At 37.8% G+C, this 21655-nt stretch overlaps 1 protein-coding gene across 1 annotated transcript in view; it reads right to left on the bottom strand.

Moving 5' to 3' along the window:
- Nucleotides 1-21655, bottom strand: part of MGAT4A (alpha-1,3-mannosyl-glycoprotein 4-beta-N-acetylglucosaminyltransferase A) — a 124228-nt gene that overhangs the window by 10130 nt on the left and 92443 nt on the right. The window contains exons 10-15 of the mRNA XM_041756938.1: nucleotides 15976-16090; nucleotides 14707-14837; nucleotides 11274-11381; nucleotides 10962-11155; nucleotides 6723-6801; nucleotides 5978-6044 (exon numbers count right to left, since the gene is read on the bottom strand). Of these exons, the coding sequence (XP_041612872.1) occupies nucleotides 5978-6044; nucleotides 6723-6801; nucleotides 10962-11155; nucleotides 11274-11381; nucleotides 14707-14837; nucleotides 15976-16090 (694 nt within the window). The remainder of the gene's footprint in view (nucleotides 1-5977; nucleotides 6045-6722; nucleotides 6802-10961; nucleotides 11156-11273; nucleotides 11382-14706; nucleotides 14838-15975; nucleotides 16091-21655) is intronic.

Raw genomic sequence — 21655 nt, 5'->3', positions numbered from 1 at the left:
TTAAAATATGCTATAAATATATCACATTGACAACTACACAGTCAATAGTCTGTTTTTTGACTGATACCATTTCCAATGTCCTCAATTCTTCAAGCAGTTTTTGCTGAAAGCTTAATGGCCTATAAGTTTATTTTATCTGCACATGTATCTTTGGCTGCTCTGATTAAATATGATTTTTTAAAGATTTATTTTTTTGATAGAGAGAGGGTGCACAAGCAGGGAGAGCAGCAAGCAGAGGGAGAGGGAGAGGGAGAAGCAGGCTCCCTGCCAAGTAGGGAGTCTGATGCAGGGCTCGATCCCAGGGCCGGATCCGGGGATCATGGCCTGAGCTGAAGGCAGACACTTAACTGACTGAGCCACCCAGGTGCCCCTAATTAAATACAGTTTAACTCACTATTGGTAATCAGTTTTATTTTCTTGGCTAACACACAAGTGACTCTGAAACTCACTTAGGTTACAGCCTCATTTGAATTTTTTATTTTTGTGAAGAAATTCTGCTGGAATGAAATACTCTTTTAAGTTTTCTAATTTTCTGACCTCTGCTTTCCTGTGAGTTGGGAGTATTATGAGGGCTCAGAATGGTAATATATTCTCTAGCACAGCTGTTGCATCACAGCATAATAACCACGATGACCTGGCATCTGATTCTGTAAAATTATCCACACTTTCAGTGTTAGAAAGCACTGACATTCAAAGTCCACTTGTATAGTTTTGACATGATGGGTACACACTGGTCATTTTTTAAAAAATGTCCCAGTATGGTGGTACACAGGTGCGTGTGGCACTTGAAAACCTGTCAAATTATAAATGCATTGCTGCCATTTGTAGTGCACTGAGTGCTGATACAAAGCAATCAGAGCACCACCTCAACCTCTACTGCAACTACTTGCTCATCTCTGCTGTTGTAGCATAAAAGCACACAGACAATACATAAATAAAGGAGCATGGCTATGTTCCAATAAAACTTTTATTTATGGACACCGAAATTTAAATTGTTTATAATTTTTACATGTTACAACATATAATTCGTTTTTTCTCAAACCACTTAAAAATAAAAGTGAAACAAAAATTTTAAACATTCTAAGCAAAAACAGGAAATGGGGGGGGGGGTGAAAAACAACAGGAAGTGGGCCAGATCTGGACCAAGGGCTATTGTTTACTCATCATGCAGTCTACTCCAGAGTTTTACAATATAATCACTAGGCTTTTAGTAAGATATGTTCAACTTGAAAACCATACCAGAGAATACTTGTGTATTTTTTTAAAGATTTATTTATTTTAGAGAGAAAGAGCATGCACACATCGGAGTGGGGACAGGGGCAGAGGGAGAGGTACAAGCAGACTCCATGCTGAGTGCGGAACCCCATGCCAGCCTCAATCTCACAACCCTAAGATCATGATGTGAGCCAAAATCAAGAGTCCTATGTTTAACTGACTAAGCCACTGAGATGCCCCCAAGATTTGTAATATTAAACATATCAACTTCCAAAGTAATATTTTTATTTAAAATGTATTAATTTTATTTCAGAAGAGTATATCCATGTTGGGGCTATAATGGGGTAGGAAGTATATGCTACAAAAAAGTGTTACTGAATTACTGAGTTAGGGCTGAAAAATAGTATGAAATTAAAACATTTTAATGAGATATTATACTGTCATCTGATTGAGCTCATTTAATTAGAAAGATGATTATCTAATGATATAACTGGCCTCTTACAACACTTTTTACCCAGGGGCCACCTGGGTGGTGCAGTCAGTTAAGTGGTTCTGGCCCAGGTTGTGATCTCAGGGTTGTGACATCTAGCCCTGCACTGGGCTCTGGTTAAGACTCTTTCCCTCTTCCTCTGTGCCTCTCACCCTAGCATGCAGGCACCCACATGCACTCTCCAAAATAAATAAATCTTAAAAAAAAAAAAACAAAAAAAACACTTTTCACCTAGGATTTTATCCTGCAGATATACTCTGACATGTCTGAAGAGTATATATTGCAGCAAAAACTGCAAACATCCATCCATCACTAGGTGACTGGCTCTATAAGTTATGATATGCTGTATAACACGAGGGAATTCTGGGCAGCCAATTAAAAGAATGAAGAAAGAATACAAATAATAAACTAAAACTGAAGATAATGCAGCTAAAGACCTACTTGCATTCCCAATGCAGAGAAACTCTCATACATGTGCAGAATTGTTCAGACCAGCATTGTTTGTAACAGGAAAAAAAATGGAAACAAATTTAACAGCCAAACAGGAGAACAGACAGTGATATATATTCATCCATGGAAATTTGGATGAATTTGGAAAAATGAATGAGCCATTGATACATCCACATGGACGAATCTCATGATGGTCAGAGAAGACAAACTGTAGACTACAGAACATCTCATTGCTCTCAAATTTAAGAACAAGCAAATTAACACTGTGCGTTGTTCAGGAATGTATCACACATAGGTAATAAAAGCATACGTGCAAACGGTAACCACGACGCTCAGGACAGTAGTTCTCGTCAGGTGGAAGGGGAAAAGAAGATATTAGGGAAGAACAACTGACTGGCACATCTCAAGCCAGATACACAGATACTCATTACATTAGTATCTGTATCTTCTGTGCATCTGAAATGTTACAGCTTTTTGGAATGTTCATCTCCCCTGTATATAGGTATTTTGCTCAGTGAAAAGACAAGATGCAGAACAAAGTGCAGAGCACGTTATCACTTGTGTGTGATTGTGTGTTTTTAAAAAATATACTCATATATTTTTATTTATGAACAGAATACTTCTGGAAGGACACAGATCATTAAGGGAATTGCCTCCAGGAAGCACTGGGTAGGAGGGAAAAGAAGAGCAAAGGAGACTTAAGTTTCTGTCTTCAAATTTGCGTTTGGTACCATGTGCCTGTCCTATGTTTCCGAACAAGAAATGTAATTTTTGTCTCTGACCCAACAGTCTGGTAGGTCAGCATTGAAAGAAGGGGGAAAGGAAGGAGGAAATTACTGAGAAGTGACTAGAATTCCCAAATCCTGGCACTGGCAAGACTTCCAGGGTCCCGCCCTCTGAGCCCTCCTGGCACCTCACCCAACGGCCCTCCATCCTCTCCTTCCAGGGTTTCTGACAAGGCTCTTCCCCTCACAGCTTTAACTTACTAATGACGGCAGGATTTCCTTCAACAAGGCTGTCCTCGGCCGTGATGCTGTACCCGCCCACCCTGCCCCCAGCCGTCATGGCTCCACTACCTGCCGGCTGGGTTCCATCTTCAACACGCCTTCAAGCATAAATGACTGCACACTCTGCCCAGTTAAGTCCAGGCCCCCACGTGGGGCCTGTCTTTGTGGGTTGTTCCACCGCAGGAGGCTCTTAGTAGTTCTCTCCTTCCCTGGTTCTGTCAAACTTCTGGATGGTCTACAATTTTTTTTTTTTAAAAGCTGCCTAGCTTTTTTTTATTATTATTTATTTATGATAGTCACAGAGAGAGAGAGAGAGAGAGAGGCAGAGACACAGGCAGAGGGAGAAGCAGGCTCCATGCACCGGGAGCCCGATGTGGGATTCGATCCCGGGTCTCCAGGATCGCACCCTGGGCCAAAGGCAGGCGCTGAACCGCTGCGCCACCCAGGGATCCCTGGATGGTCTACAATTTAGCTACCTGTCTCCTCTTAGTTGCTTGCCATCAAAATCTCCGTTGTATTCCACAGTGTCCCTCAGAGGCCTCAACTCCCCCAGGCTCTGTTTCAAGTTTATCAGTCCCCTCAGGGAGAGCTCCAGTGTTCAACTGACTCTCTCCTGGAGAACACCTCTGCACCACTGCTCAGGATCTTTGGTAGGGACATCAGCCCACTTACCTTGGAGTGACACCCCTGCTCTCTGAGCACTGACTGGGTTGTAGCAGTCACCCTTTGTTTTCCTGGCTTCCATCTCCCAGGGTGCTGGGGCAAGGGAGCTCAGGTGAGGGTGATGAGGGTCACCCCTGAGTGAGGTTGGGTTGGAGGAAGGAGCCTCACATCTCTTAGCTGCTCTGTTCTGGAATTGAGTTTCTGCAATATGGAGTTGAGGATGATGACAGATGCTGGCAGCCTGCTCTTCCCAGTGAGAAACCACAGCCCTACAGTGGGAGCTGGTGGAAAGGAGTCTAGCGCTCCTGGCTGCACCCACAGAGAGCAGCATTTGGGTCTCACTGAGCTTGGGCAGAGTGGGTAGTGGAGCAGGTCAGGTCGCTCCCAAACACCACAGCCCCTTCATGTACTTACTGAGATTCAGATTTGAGTAATGGCTCTCCATTTGCTATATTTTCTTGAAAATAATTTTCACCAGTTATGGCTGTTTCACCAAGAGAAAGTTGCCTGCAAAGCTATTCCACTAGAGCATACTTAGGGAGAATTATATTCAATTGCAAAAAAGTCGATTGCTCTTTGTTTCTGATGTACCTTTTTGTTACACAAAAAGACTGGCTGATCCGTAAATTCTCTTCAGTTCTAAATATGAATGAGTTGATGTTTTAGATGGTCATTATCTTCAAATTGCTGCAGAGAACTTACTACGAATGTTCAATTTCCTATGCTTTCCTAACCTAGAACACAACAGTCTCAGACACTAAATAACTGACAAGTAATAGGGTTAATAAATGTCTTGTATATGCAGCCAATTTTATGTACATTTTTAGAAACGAGCTAAGATAATCCAAATATGAAAATAATTAAACTCATCCATCCACCAGAATGACACAAAAATTAGGGTTATCATCCAAGCCTGGTAGCAGAAACAATGCCACCAAATGTAAAACCGCTCTAGAAAGAATTTTAAGAACGTATCTGTCCTGTAATGCAATGTAAACTTAACCAATACTCTCTTCTGCCTACTATTGAGGAAAGCATTCATTTGTTTTAAATAAAAGAAAATATGTAATCATTCACTGAGTTGATGACCATGCAGCTACAGGCCCCATGTCAACTGCAGACACATGAGGGACAAGCCCCCCTCCCTTCCCACAGTGAGTGCGCACGACTGTGGCACAGCAAGGTTACACGGTCAGGGCGCACAGAGCATGGTAACAAAGAGCAGAGAGGAGGGGCAAATGCAGCGTTTAATAAAGAATGAGAAAGCATTCATTAGGAGAAATAGCAGTCAGTCATTTCAGGCGGAGAAAATGGCCAGACATATGGCTGCACGTGAGGACAAGGAACATTAGAGGAACGAGTGTCTGAGGACCAGGGACATTAAGGAAAAAAGGAAGCAAGATGTTAAAATGGACGGAAGCTCAGGGATCTGATGATGGAATGTGGTTAAGGTCCATCCCCAGGTTAACATAATGGGAACACGTACATTTTAGAAAGGAAACCATGGTGGCTCTGGGGAAAGCCAAGGAAAGGACGCAGGGAGATGCAGTCCTTCCCTGGCTCAGAAGTGGAGGTGGAGGCCGAGAGCACTGTCCCAGGCCAAGGACTATGCATTCCCACACAGACAGATGTGTTTCATGCTAATGCACAGTGCAAGGGAGGTAGGTGCTCAGGGTGTCTCCCAGAGTTGGGCATAAGCAACCAGGTGAATGGTGACATCGAAAACCATGGGGACCAAAAGACATGACCGTGTTAGGGATGCTCAGAGTAGATGAGTGTGGGGCCACTCAGAAGGCACACAGACCTGAAGGTTTGGGGGGAGGTGCGGGCTAAAAGCACAGATTCTGGCACGTGGATGCTGCATGCACTCTGCAAGTAGCTGAGGTCACCCCGTGAGACTGCAGATTACCTATCAGTGAGGGGGATAGTGAAGGGGCAGGTGGACAGAGGAAGAGGAACCAGCAAATGAACCTTTGATCTGAGCTCCTAGTTGGGTTGAGATAATAAAAGTATGTAGTGACACATGAGGACAAACAACTTGGGAGCACACTGGTAACTGTAACCCTAAAGTGCTTAATGTCCAACAAGAATTTAAAACTAGGAGTAAGTACAGAAAAGTCAAGCACATTTTACTAAAGCAGGAGGTTATTACCTATTCTGAAATAACCATCTTCTAATCGTTTGTCTTTGGTTTCTTTGCTTATTTCCAAACCTTCACTCTAAAACAGAACAGAAACATTAATTTTACAAATCATTACTTCTATTTAAAACAGATCTAGTAGAGCTTAATAAACATAAAAGTGTTTGTGGCACAGCTCTCACTAAAAAAGAGAAAATGTCATCTCAATCTTGAACCTTAAAGAGTTTATCAATACATTTTTTTTTTAGCTATCTGAATCTCTATATATTAGTGGTTAGAAAATATTAGTGGTTAGAAAATTTAAACCTTAATCAACTTTAAATTTAATAGAGCATGATTTTTTTTTATTAAAAGTAAAAAACCATCTTAACTTGAAAGAAATCTAAGCACTCCTTAAAGACCAGTAAATTAATTTTGTGTATTAAGCAACAGGCATTAAAACCACATGGCGTTTTGAGACTGAAAACATTAAGCAGCTATTAAATATTCAAATAAGATGATAATTCATTTATTTTCCTAGCCTGAACTTCCAAGTTATTTTCCAACATGAAACAAAATGGAGGCTCTTTCTATGAATAAGACAAATGGGACAATATACTATGTGTTCCATATTTTTTAAAAAAATTAATTCTGCTCACTGCTAAGATCCTGCAATCATGAGACTTTTCTTTACCACATAAACAAGAATAATCTCCAACCAAGTCTACCTATCAGTCTCTGTTCTTAAGAAAAATTAAGGGGGAAAAAATAGGCATACCTTAAAAGGCAAAACTTCCACAGTTGTGTTCAGCAGAATATCTCCTGGATGTTCTTGGTTACCACTGTGGAACAAATAACTGAAAAAACAAACATAAAAGTATGAGTCGGACAAGACTTTACAAAGATTCAAGATTGCCTTACCTCAGAGCGAGCTTGCTTTTTTTGTTTTTTTTTTTTTCAGAGCGAGCTTTCTAAACGAGCCTCTGACTACAAAGCTGACAGCACCAGAACGTATAGCAATGGCATGATCCATATTGTGTCATTGTGCCATATCTCAATAGTTACTGGGCACTTAAAAATTTAAAGAAGCAATTGGAGGTGATTATGTCCATTCCTTCCATCAGAAGGGGCATGTTTGTTGCTTACCATTAATAATGTATTTAATAGATTTTTTTAAAGGACAATTTTATATTGCTGTTTACACTGTTTTAAATATATAAACCCCTCAAGGGGAATAATCAAAGCTGCAGCAATATAGCTGCAGTAATACTACTGTATCTTGTATCAGAGAAAACTTTCACCAGGACAGCCGTGAGCCACAGCAAATTCAAAGACTCATTTTATCCAATACAAATAGTTTTAGTATTAGTAGCCTGAAAGTAAATTAACCAATTTCGAATACTTGAATAATTCCACTTATCAGTATAAACATCTGAAAAACAACTCTGATCAATCTAAAATGCTCTCTGGGTATGAGGATAATGTCCTCAGGTTTTGATATCCTGAAAACTAGTGTGGATATGTAAGTGTATTGGGGGGAGGAGGGCATAAAACCAGACAGGGCATGCAAAGCATATCTAAATCTAAACTGAAAACTCAAGTTTAGCTAAGTTACATGGTTAGAAGCTTATACTTAGACTTGGATCCAAATTCTGGGTGTCGGATTTAACAGAATTCTCACCTTCAGCAAGTTCCATTAGCTTTCTGAGCCCGAGTCTCCTCTATACAGTGCAGAGATTCCCACCTACTTCACATGATTGTAGCAAGGAGCAGTTACAGTATGGTTATGATACAGTATGGTATTTGTGGGCAAAAATCACCTGTGATTAAGGCCTGATTTTCAAATGTTCACAGGGAAGGGCACCCTCTAAGATTAGCTCCCTCTAAGCTACACCAAAAAATAATTCCAACATTTTCAGATGAGAGACCACTTTTTTTTTTTTTTTTTTTTTTTTTTTTTTTTATGAGAGACCACTTTTTTAAAAGGTATCTTTGACTTGGAATGCTGCTTCCTTTAACCATGGGCCACTCACCTCAGCTATAGATGCAACAATACAAGACAGAGGAAGCCACTTTTAAGAAAAGAACAATGGACAGAACTTGGTGTTTAGACTGAGAGGTATTTACTATGTGATTATTTACAGTGCAAAACTCAATAGGATCTGCAAAGTTTAATACTAGAAATAAATGATGGTACAGCCAGGCATTGGGATATTGTGCAACCATTACAATGTTTACATATCACTTATAACAGATTATGATATAAAATATAAGATATAAAATTATACATAGACTATGTATAGATAATATAAAATATAAGATATAAAATTATACATAGACTATGATGGCTTTCAAAGTAGAAAGTGCACAGTATTACCAAGAAAAAATGTGCCATTATGGTCAAAATGGTGTCGTTCAGGTTGTGATTTTTTCATTTTTCATATTTTAAAATTTTTGTATAGTCAAAACATATGTTATATATTCAGAAAATATTTTCCCCAACATTTGATTTCTGTATTGAGAAACACAACTTCTGCTTTTCCCCTCTAACAAGTAAGTTATTGTGCAAATCAAAAAGTGATTCCTTTTCTCTATTCTAGCAGAATGGGTCTGTGAACTCTAAGAAAATTCAAATGTACTATGATTTTTAAAAAATGTCTTTTACTAGAACTGTGTCCTCAGTAAGGTCAACAAAAGTTTATTGTAAATATATTTGTTAAGAAGTTGAATCTCCAGTATATGAGTTCTTCAGCAGATTCCTTCTGAGCACTATTTTAACTTGTTAAAAATAGACCAAAAGACATGGATTTGAGACTATTCCTATTTATGGAGAGGAACTAATTGTTTCTAATTCTATGATGACTCTTTGTTCTTAAAATTCTTTGAGTATAGCTGACACACAATGTTACATTAACTTTCAGGTGTACAACATAGTGATTCAACATCTCTATATGTTATGCTCTGTTCACAAGTGTAGCTGCCATCTGTCACCATACATTGCTATAACAGTAGCACTGACTATATTCCCTATGCTGTGCCTTTCATCACTGTGACTTACTCATTCTATAACTGGAAGCCTGCATCTCCCTCTCCCCTTCACCATTTTGCCCAACCCCCCACTCCCACCCCTTTGGCAACCAGTTTGTTTACTGTATTCATAGGTCTGATTCTTTTTTTGTTTATTTGTGGGATTTAAGATTCCTGAGTGGAATTATATGGTATTTGTCTTTCTCAGGCTGACTTCTATCTCTTACTTTAATAATACCCTCTAGGTCCATCCATGTTGTCACAAATGACAAGATCTCCTCCTTTTTGTGGCCATGTAATATTCCCTTGTGTGTGTATATATATCACATTTTCCTTATCCATTTGTCTACTGATGGACATCTGGGTTGCTTCCATATCTTGGCTATTGTAAGGAATGCTGCAGTAAACACAGAGGTGCAAACATCTTTTCAAATTAGCGTTTTCCTTTTCTTTGGATAAATACCCAGCAGCGGAATTATTGGATCATATTGTATTTCTATTGGTAATTTTCTGAGGAACCTCCATACTGTTTTCCACAGTGGTTGCACCAATTTACATTCCCACCAGCAGTGTGTATGAGGGTTCTCCTTTCTCCACACCTTTGCCAACACCTGTTATTTGTCATTCTGATTTCAGCCATTCTAACTGGCATAAGGTGATATCTCATTGTTTTGACTTGCACCTCCCTGATGCTTACTGATGCTGAGCATCTTTTCGTTCATCTGTTGGGCATCTGTCTGTCATCTTTGGAAAATGTCTATTCAGGTCCTCTGTCCCATTTTTTTAATCAAACTGTCTTCTTCAGTGTTGAGTTGTATAAGCTTATATATTATGGATATTAAATTCATATCAGATATTTACAATGATTTTTTTTCATGTAGGCTCCACAACCAACATGGAGCCCAACACGGGGCTCAAACCCATGACCCCGAGATCAAGACCTGAGCTGAGATCAAGAGTCAGATGCTCAACTAACCTGAGCCACATAGGCACCCCCATGATGACTCTTTTAAGCATGGTAAGCACTACCTCAAAGTGCTGAATATCATGCTATCTAGTATAAAAATGAACATTAAATAACTACAAAAATATTTTATACTCATAAATGCAAAATATTACTCAAAACTATTTTTATACATTTTTCCAGTGATACTCCCATTGCCAAAAACATTTTACACACTTAAATTCCTCTTTAGAATCAGTTTAGAATAATAAAATAAAATGAATAACATTATCACTATGCATTGTTTCTGACCACCTTAAATAGAATTATTACAAATGATTTTTGGTGGGTTCTAAAAACTGGACAGCCCTCTCATGAGAACACATAACACAATATGCCACGGGCTACAAAAATCATATTCCATTCAAGGATTGCATTTAAGTGTACCACAGACAGCATACAGTCTGGGGAATATACCCAAAACCAAGGGGAAGTTGAAGACATTATTACCATTAAAAAAAAAAACAGGGAGAAAAGAGTCCTAAATTTCATAAAATGAACATAAACTCTGAAAAACATTAAGAGTTTCTAAATTCTTCTGTGGTGGTCTAAAAGCAAACCAACTTGTGTAAAATCACTGACTATGGATGGTCACGGTCTGTCAAATTTATCATTTCAGTCAAATTGCTGGTTAACCGACTCTCAGTCAAGTCCTAAGGGATATTCTAGAATAAGGACATGAAAACTAATTTTATATTTTGAGGGACAGTTCTATATAAACGTACTAAAAAACTATACTAAATACATGTTCAGCAATACCAATGGAATTTACCAAACATGCTAAGTGCTGGGGTCATATCTGAAAACAATGCACTCATTTTTTACCAAGTTGTAGGAGATGTATTTATAACTTAACATTTGGGACCCACTGTCTCCTCATATCTGTTATACACACACACACACACACAAAAAAAAACCCATCATAAATTACACTATGAATAAGAGGCATAAAATCGTAGGACCAAATATATTTCAATAGTCACCAACCTTTCTACATTGACTGGCTTATCAAACTTGAACAAGATGTAGTCTCCAGCTATTGGGGTTATAGCCCAGAAGAAATCCTCCCCCATGTAAGTTTTCTCCAGTGTATGTCCTTGGTAGACCTTCAAAGAAGTAGATATCTCTGCAGGTGGGTTTACATGGATTTTAAGAAGTAATGGTTTCATGTAATCTTTATCCTAGGAGGAAAGACACGTATGCTGTTAAACAACAGACAGCTTATTTATACTTAAGAAGAGGAGGAATGACTATACACTAAATATATGTGCATGAGAAAAATAAAATTAAATCACTAACCGTGAGTTTCTGAATTTTTCCTGATAGAGAAGAATGCAGACCCACATGTTGGAAAAGGGAAGGTCTGAAGCGAATTCGCAGATTTGCTTTTTGTCTATCACAATGTTTCTAAATATTGGGGGGAAAAAGCATGTTAGTATCACATTACAAAGTGAAACCTGTCCTCATCAGAAAAACCAGAAATCCTTTTATTAGTTTTTGTTTTTGTTTTTTAGAGACATTCTAAAAGTAGGGTGGGAGGTGGGGGAACAAAGGGAGAGAATGGGAATTTTAAGCAGGCTCCGCACCCAGCACAAAGCCTGACATGGCACTCTATCCCACAAACCTGAGATCATGACCTAAGCTGAAACCAAGAGTTGGATGCTCAATGGACTGAACCACCCAGGTGCCCCTTCCAGAAGTCCTATTAATACTGAAAAGAATCCAACTTCATCTCATAATTCCAAGTCAAAAAATTTTAGGGTCCCCTTTTTAAGACATAAATAGATTTGCTACCTACTTGATAAACAGATTTGATATGAAAATTTAAAATAAGCACAACTAAGAGAAGAGCTAAGGATTTAATTCCAACCTTCTTCAGGATTTGTCAAAATGTAGATTTGACTTTTAACATTAAAATGCACACACTAGGGGTACCTGGGTGGCTCAGTGGTTACGTGTCTGCCTTTGGCTCAAGGTGTGATCCCAGGGTCCTGGGATCGAGTCCTGTATCGGGCTCCCCTCAGGGAGCCTGCTTCTCCCTCTGGTTATGTCTCTGCCTCTCTCTCTCTGTGTCCCTCATGAGTAAATAAAATCTTTAAAAAAATAAAAAGTAAAATGCACACACTATAAACTAGAAGTTTGGTTCATATATACAGAATATAGAATAGCATCATATAATATAATGAAGGATTTGCAAATAATAAAGGACACATTTTGTTGCATCAAAGTAATCTGAAAACGCAAGGCAATAGCTTGACCATAAGGAAGTGCATGATATTTAAAGTTCCACAACTCAACTCAGCACAGTTATGGGACACTTGTGTTTCAACCTGAAGTGCCTCATGGTCCAGACTTCAGATTACAACCTGTCCTCACTCTTGGTCAGGATGTGAAACCCATCCTCCTGGCAGGGCTCTCACTGTGTGTTAAGTCAGTACTTCAAGCCCCGGCTATTTTGTCATGCTTTTTCTTTTCAGGGAGTTCTACAAGTTCTAGACCAATAACATACTGGAAAGACACATTTGTAGGTCTTTGTAAGACACTTCCAACTTGGGAAGGATTCCAGTAATTTTCTGGGTACTAAAATGCTTACTTTTTCTCAAGAGGTCTTACTTCATTACTATTATTACTAACACTACACTAAAGGTAACATAACATTCTATTCACATAAACTCAACTACTCAAGTAAAAGGAGAAGAATGGAAGGAAGGCAGAGTAAAGGAAAAGAGTGCAGAGGTGGGGAGAACAAACAGTGCCTAGACTGAGCCCTCTCACTAAGCAATGGATACACTGGTGCCTGAAGAGTCAAAGTGGGCTGATAAACCTGTGGAAGAATGTGTGAACGCCCTGAGGGGCTTCCCAGACCACGGTTAAAGAGATGGTGTTCTGGAGGCCAGCAACTATGTGGTGACAGCTTCCCTGACATCTTAGCAGAAGCAACTGAAGAATTATGGGCCACAGAAAAACATGGCCTAGGGAGCAGTGACAGAGTAGATAAAACTATCTGAAGGGCTATGTGCTAAAATTTATAGATTTCAGTGGATTTAATTTTTTACCATCAGATATTTTAAAACCTAACCATATAGGAGGATAAGATACTGCACGGGACCAATTTAATGTGAGTGTACTGTAGGCGTATAAAGATCACATGAATTTTCTTATGTCCTACAATAAAAATTCCTGTAAGTCACAAAGAAAATACAGGTTAGGACTTGTAAAAATGAATTGTTCAAATCAATGTACATGTTCAATCATTGTTGGAAAATAGCTACTTTGCTATTTGGCTATATTCCATGATTTGCTCTATGAAAGTGGTTTAAAAACAAAAAACAAAAAAAAGAATATAACAATAGCTTATAAACACCAGAAGACAGTGTCCTAAAAAGTAATTGGCAGGTAGAATGATCAAACTATTCTAGAGAAAATAGTAAGTTCATGAAGCCAAATTAAATGTTTGTTAAAATGAATGTCAAGTCATCCCTATAAAGACACATGCCCATAATAAAGATTTCCTGTTATTACATGTCAAAATTGACTTATTTTTAAGAATATGTATTCACATTTTATTTATGCTTACACCAAATAAATATCTTTTTTTCCAGATGTATAATTCAAATTGGATAAGGAAAACATATCTAATTACTTTTTACAATAAGATTTCTATGGAAATAACAGGATAAAGCAAAAATCATTGTTTACTTACTTTTACTGGCTACCATCATCACCCCAAAGGTCAGCAAATTACTATGAAAACTGGTTTTTTTCAAGTAATATACTAAAAAGTACATTTTGACTCACCATTGTTTTGGTATAAAATATTACTTCTGTCTTATTCCTTATTTTCATAAGTGTTGGGGCCTGATATTGTCCCCAAAGTATTTGAAAAAAAGAAAGATGACAGAGTATAAGAAAGCTGAAATAACCCCCCAGCCCAGGACAGATATGAGAACATTTATAGCCCACAGTAACAAAATATCAGAGCCTAAAGACATTACTAACATCTATCAGCAATTTAAAGAAAGGTGGAGACTTCACTGCTTTACAGGACTTTCCACTGTTATTTAAAAGTCTAATTTAAGAACTTTTTGTCAGTTCAAGAAAGCAAGCAAGCACTTCAAATGTTAAGTGAAAACACTGTTTTCATTCATCTATTTAACTGTTCCTTTACAAAATCTGGCTTCCTGAAAGTCACTTTCATGAAATACAGAAAAGTAGCCTCTTCCACTGTTAACGGTAGGGGAGGAACCGCTAAGTATTCCTCAAACTGAGAAAGCACAATTTAAGGGGACTGAAGGTGTGTGGGGGTGAGGATTAAAGGGGATGAGGATCCAACCATGCAGTTCTTCTCTGCAAGGTCTGCACTTTAGTCCACAGATTCTATAGAGTAAGAGGCTACATACATTGTAGTGAGCAAGGGTCTTGTCCTGAGGTCAAAGGGTTTGCACTGGACCTAAACTGACAGCTAACCTTTAATTAGATCTTGTATTACCACCTGTGTGTCAGGAAGGGGAAAGACTATTTTATCTCTAACAGAAACACAGGAGACCCAAACAAGTCTGTTGCCATCCCAGTCTCAGGGGGCATTTCTAACCTAGGTACAGTAATCATCATTAGCCCTGAACACGCAGCCCCAAGAGAGGTCATGGAGTGAACATGAACAAAATGATGGGCCAAAGATAGGAGTCATTTTTGCCAGCACTCCTACATCTACCCTCATAAAAAATTAACTTACTGCATCTTTTTCAGGATTGCAGACTTTTACCCAGAGTATATGGTCCAAGAGCCAATCAATGGGTTTCTCCTTATAGAACATAAATATGAATTCCACAATCAGAGTCAGGTCTGGTGCTTGAAACATTTTACCTGAAAAAACATTCTCAGTCAGTAGCTGTTACGAGGAAACCAAGCATCAAGATGGCTTTAATAAATGAAATCTATACAACAAAGACATGAAAGCTTGTGCTATCAAATATGTCGTTATGAATAACCTCCCAATTTGTCTTATCAAAAGCAAACAAACATGCTTCAGCAAAACATTCGGAGTTGTCACCTGGGTATAAACAGGACTACAGAGCTCCTGACTTTCTTTCTTATAAAATTTGTCATACGATTATTGACTCGTAGGATTTAAGAACCGAGTCAGGGATTTTTTTTTTCCTTCATGTCTTATTACAACTCTCCCCATTAAAAAAAAAAAAAAAAGAAGAAGAACTTTAGGTTCTTTTAGATTCCTTCAGATTTAAGTAAAAAAAAAAAAAAAAAAAAATTTAACCAAATGAATAAATGCCAAAATCAAGGTTTCCTAATTCTGTCTTCAACAAAACCTTCACAAGCAAAGATATTATTTGACTCTTAAATTAAGTTTTGAGATAAATGATCAACAAGGTCAAAGGATTAGTCTCTAATACTTAAAGTTTTAGGGTGCTTTTGGAAGTGAAATGTTATCCTCTGCGTTTTTTTTTTAAACCTGTAAACTGCCTGCAGTTCTTCAACTTTAAACATGTTCTCTTTAGTTGAATGATTTAGGAATTTTAGTGGGAAAAAATTTCTAAATGAACACCCTAACTAGTCTATGAAAGCAACAAACAAATACAAATTAATCACCAAACAAGAACTTCGAGTACTACATCAAATACCAGGAATTCATACTAGAAAACATTTAGTGTGGCATTCTTTTGAAACCCCAATGATGCAAAAGCACTGGGCCATTAAAGAGCATCTGGAAGTGTCAGAGGAGAAATCAGACGTGCTCAGCACCATGGCTGGCTTCAAGTGTATATGTAAGAAGCCAGCAGGCCTGCCTGATGAACGCCATAGTAAATATGACAATCTTTTAAAAGTATCCAAATACTATTTGGGGTTGACTTACATCATTTCACATACAGAAGTTCACCTAAATTTCCTCAAAAGCAATCCATTTCCAGAGGTCAAAGAAATTAGTTTAAGATACCAAGAGTCACAGTTATTTCTGAAAAGTATATAAATCTGACACTTTTCTTACCAATGAAGCCCAGCTGGGAGAACTCTAGTATCATCCATTCCTCAGAAGAAAGTTGAAGTGCAAAATTTTTTATAGTGTTGAAGTAATTCTGTTTGACAATAATATCATCTTCAAGCTAAAGGAAGTTGAACAATTGAATTAATATATCAGAAAGAGATGGAAAAATCCAGATAAAAGGACATTATTAAAAGAAAACTCAAGTATACTTTGATAATGCAAATCGAGAAAAAAAAATGGTCAAAAATGATGAAAATATAACTTTTATTGAAAGAAAATAAGGACAATAAAATGGAAGAGGCATATAGTGAGTCACTGAAACTACTCCCCTACTGTGGAAAAATCACAGTCCCATGCCATGAATACTCCTTTTTGGTCCTCTCATGGTGCCCAACATGATTTCACACTATCATTTTTACTTTTCAAAGTAAAAGAAATTTACTAAATTTCCAAAAATTTCCAAAAGAAATTTTTTGGGCCTTTAATTTTTTTTTTTTTTTACATAATACAATGTACTAAGTCAAAAAGTCAGCAGTTTTCCTTCTCTGCCCTCTAGCCTGCCAGCTGAGGTAACCAACGTTAAAAGTTGGGTTGTGCATCCATTTGCTACCTTCTATATGGCTGTAGAGTACAAAAAGACCCATACGTACTTTAGGTTCTCATCCACGTTTACATTTTTATAAATAAGGGATATTATCACACTTTTTTCTCTTAATATATCATGAGTATCTTTCCAGGCTAATATTTAGTAGATATATAATATTCTATGATATCAATGTAAAAGAATTCATTCAGTGAATCCCCAATCATAGGCATACATCCAGCTTGTTTCTCATTTTTTGTCGATGCAAACAATGATGCAGTAAATGTGCTCATATTTACATATTAGCGCTTTTCATTTATGTGGGACAGATTCCTGAAACTTCTGAAATTTTAAAAGAGATCTTCAGGGGCGCCTGGGTGGCTCAGTCAGCTAAGCGTCCAAATCTTGACTTCAGCTCAAGTCATGATCTCAGGATTGTGAGACTGAGCTTTGCATTGGGCTCCATGCTCAGTGGGGAGTCTGCTGGAGATTCTCTTACTCCCTCTACCTCTGTCCCTCCCCTTGCTCGCTCTCTCTAAAATAAATCTTTAAAAAAGAAAAATTAAATTAATAGTTAATTAATGTCTTCAAAATACTTAAGAAGCTGTGGCAATTCAGAGCGCCAGTTAATCCCATATGCTCGGCCAGCATTATGTGTTATTTATGCTTGCTTGGGATTTTCACCAATTCAATTAGGAGTTGACAAAGATCAGCGATCATAAGTGTATGCAAAGACTTCCACCCCAGAATCTCCTATCATAAAATTTTCAAGTCACAAGATAATTTTAATATCCCAATTTTTTTCCTTTTCTTAATTTCATGTTACTACTTCTAGTTACTTGCTAAGCAATTTTCACTTATTTTAATATTTAGATTTTTTCATGCATTTAAGTCTTAAAAGCTTTCTTCTTCCCACCCATGAAGAAACAGTAGGAGTATTTGGAAAGACAGGATACTGACTCACCAAATATTTATCGAGCTTCTGTTGTGTTTCAGACACTATATAACCCCAGAGAATACATCAGTGAACAGAAAAGACATTTTCTATGCCTTCAGAATTTTAGGGAAGCTGGAGGGCAAACTTGACAAAACACAGAACTACACTGACACCTGACTTTCCTTTCTGAAAGAAGAGCTGCCTACACCCAAACCTAAACACTACCTATGCCCAAAGGAAAGATGATCCCCTAATACCAGGCAATTCCAAATTTTTCCAGTAAGTAATTTCCAAAAACAAGTCTGGGATTATTTAAATGCATAGAGATGTAGATGTAACAGTCAAATGCCTATTTAAAATTTAGTACGCTAATTTTGGCTACCATACATAAATTCACATTTTTACATTCAATTAGGAAAATTGCTTTGTCCCACTATCACATCACATCAAACAATTTCACTTTTATTTCTGAGTTCTCTATTCTATTCCGTTGATCTTTGTGTCAGTTTTTGTCCTTGTACCATACTGTTTTGATTACTATCCCTTTGTAGTATAGGATATCTTGAAATGTAGAATTGTGTTACCTCCAGCTTTGTTTTTTTTGTTTGTTTGTTTGTTTTTTTCTCAAAATTGCTTTGGATATATTCATGATCTTTTGTGATTCCATACAAATTTTAGTATTATCTGTTCGAGTTCTAAGAAAAACACTGTATTTTGATAGGGATTGCACTGAATCTTTAGATTGCTTTCAGCTGTATGGACATTTTAACAATATTAATTCTTCCATTCTGTGAGCATGGAATATATTTCCACTTGGGTGTATCATCTTTAATTTTTTTTTTAAGATTTAATTTATTTGGGGAGGTGGGGAGAGAGAGAGAAGGAGCAGGGGGAGGGGCAGAGGGAAAGGGAGAAGCAGATTCCCTGAACAGGGAGCCTGACATAAGGCTCCATCCCAGGACCCCAGGATCATGACCTGAGCCGAGGGCAGACACTTAACCAACTGAGCCACCCAGGCACCCCTTATCTGTAATTTCTTTCATCACCATCTTATAGTTCCCAGAGTACACGTTTTTATCTCCTTGGTTAAAGTTTATTCCTAGGTATTTTATTCTTTTTTGGTGCAATTGTAAACCAATTGTTTTCTTAATTTCCTCTCCTGCCACTTTGTTATTAGTGTATAGAAATGCAGCAGATTTTTGTATATAAGTAACTTCACTTTTAAAAAACAATTTAAAGGTAAGAGTAGATTCCTGTGTGGCCATAAGAAAACACAGAGATCTCGAATACCTTTCACCCAGTTTTCCCCAATCTAACATTCTCCAGTATAACTACACTATAATTGACTGATACAATTCACTGACCTCATTAAACTTCACCAGTTTTCCATGCATTCCGGTGTGTGTGTTTGTTTAGTGCCATGTAATTTTTGGGAAACAGAACAATTCCATTATGAGGATTCTTGTGCTACCACTACCCTTTATATTCACAGCCACCTCCTTCCTTCTCCACTTTCAGCATCCGGTAACCAACAGTCTACAAGTTTGTCATTTCAAGAACGTCATATAAATGGAGTCATACAGTATGTAACCTTTCAAGAATGTATTTTAAAGTCCCCATAATTCCATGAGATCCAAGATGTGGTATCAATAGTTTGTTTCTTTTCATTATTTCATATTCCATGGTATAGATGTATGACGGTTTCTAACATTCACCAACTAAAGAACATCTGGCCTGTTTCCAGATTTTGGCTATTACAAATAAAGCTCCTATGAACCTTCCTATATAGGTTTTTTGTGAAAGTATGTGCTTCTCTGACATGAATGTTTTGTCACAGCAAGAGCCGTTCTTCAACAAATCTTAATCTCACTAGTGATCTCCAGTTTATAGAGAGAAGCTAAAAAACAAGATTGAAAATATTGTTTTTACAATATGCAAAAGAAATATCAGAAAAATATATATTGGAATATTATATATAAAAATATTATTTTTTTTGCTTAATTTTTATTTAAGTACAAAAAGAAATAAAAAACTAGCCTGGGTGGCTCAGATGGTTAAGCATCTGCCTTCAGCTCAGGGCGTGATCCTGGGGTTCTGGGATCCAGCCCAGCATCAGGCTCCCCACTCAATGGGGACTCTGCTTTTCCTTTTCCCCCTGCTCCTCTCCTCTCCCACTTGTGCTTGCACTCTGTCTCACTCTATTTCAAATAAATAAAATCTTAAAAAAACAAAAGAAATAAAAAAACTAATGGTGGTTACCCATGGGGAAGGAAGAAAACAGAGTGATGGGAATGGGAATAAAAGTGAGACTTCTGCATCTTATCTTCTGTAAGTTCTGATTTGGGAATTTTTTTTACAACTAAAAAGGATAAAAATTCCTAAAAACTGAATATAAAATGAAAGAAACCAAGTTTTATATCAATTTGGCATACAGTATAAAGAATTTCTTCAGTGACTTTCAAACACAGAATTTTGACTATATATTCCTATTAGGATATATTCTAAGGGGGGGGTGGGGGACAAAGAAAATCTAAATCACATTCAGTAGTCTAACAGTAGTGAATAATAATAATATTATTATTATTATTTTGGATGGTATTATTATTTTGAAACTATTTCAGACATATTATAGAATAAAAGAATTATGTTAATAGGATAATGTTAGTAAGACTAAGACTGAATGTAAGAGAAAAGAAATACAGGTATAAAATTTTTAAAGTTAAGTGAAAGCCCTAAAATCTTCATTTGATTTGGGAATATCAATATGAGTTTGTAGTCTTCCTCCCTGAAAACTAAATTACTCTTTTCTTTGCTAAAAAGCCTAGAAACAGAGATTCCATAAGAGCAATGAGCATCTCAAGCACCCGGATTGTGGTCCCAAATACTATGTGCCTCTAAACGGACCAGGGCTCCTTAGAGAAATGGCTGATTCCAGATCTGGCACAGTAAATGTGCAAATCTTGTGCCAGTCAGCACAGAAGTGATCAAAGATTACTGGACTTACATGGAAGGAATACAAAAGCCAATTCGAAGAGATTCCCAATGGCTTATGATGTATTGATGTGAATAATGATGGCAAGGACTGAGGCAAATCAAATATATTTTAAAAACCCATGAATTCATAACAATGTTTTCTAAATGGCCACCACTGGAGATTTATAGGGTACCAACTTTAAAAATTAATGAAGAGAAAGAACAGGCATCTATTCCGCCTTTCCTTAGTGGACTATTTCTCAACATAACCAAATAGTTGAGGAGGGAAGAAATTTCTTCACAGAAGAACTCAGCTTATAAGAATGTTAGAAATCACAGAATTACAAAATTATCACTTGGCCACCTCTTGTGAAATAACCTATCCAGGGAAAAATAATCAATGGATGCAGAACTCCTGGAGGAGTAGCTGCTGGGGAGCTTCCCAAAGGAGAGATTAAGCTTCCCACCAAGCCCACCAATGAATGTCAGCATCACTACAAGTGGGGCAACCAGCCATATTGGGCCTTGGGACAGGATACAATAGGAATTCCACAATGCCACCTAGGAGGTACCTCAATCACCCAACAGTGTTCCAGAAGACACTCTTCAATTCCAGGTCATCTGTGATACAGCACTTTACGAACGTGTAGGATTGTGTCACAGGAAACTTCATTCCAACCCTAAATGGAACACCAGGACACGTGGCATTTTTTCCCTTTTAGGAGAATGCCTACAATGACCATAGAGTAACCTCTAACTCTACTGCCTTTCTAAAAGCGCTCTATCAAAAGCATCCTGGATAAGATACACCCCAGCATATGCAGCCATGAAGTCACACACCTAGGACACTGATCAAGTCTGGATTAAATCCCTTTGCTTCCTCACACTAATATCCCCCAGTTTTGTGGGGGGATTTCTACCTTTCACCAACATATAGAACCAATATTAGGGATGCCTGGGTGGCTCGGCGACTGAGCATCTGCCTTCAGCTCAGGGTGTGATCCTGGGATCCGAGATCAAGTCCCACATCAGGCTCCTTCCTTCTCCCTCTGTCACTCTCTCTCTCTCTCTCTCTCTCTCTCTCTCTCTCTCTCTGTGTGTGTGTGTGTGTGTGTCTCATGAATAAATAAATCTTTAAAAAAAAACAATATTAAACTGGGGACTTTTCAGGCTGATGTGCTTTTTCCCCA

Source organism: Vulpes lagopus, chromosome 5, assembly GCF_018345385.1.
Source record: "Vulpes lagopus strain Blue_001 chromosome 5, ASM1834538v1, whole genome shotgun sequence".
NCBI lineage: Eukaryota > Metazoa > Chordata > Mammalia > Carnivora > Canidae > Vulpes > Vulpes lagopus.
The sequence above is the reverse complement of the archived record's forward strand: the minus strand, read 5'-3'. Positions and strand labels throughout refer to the sequence as shown.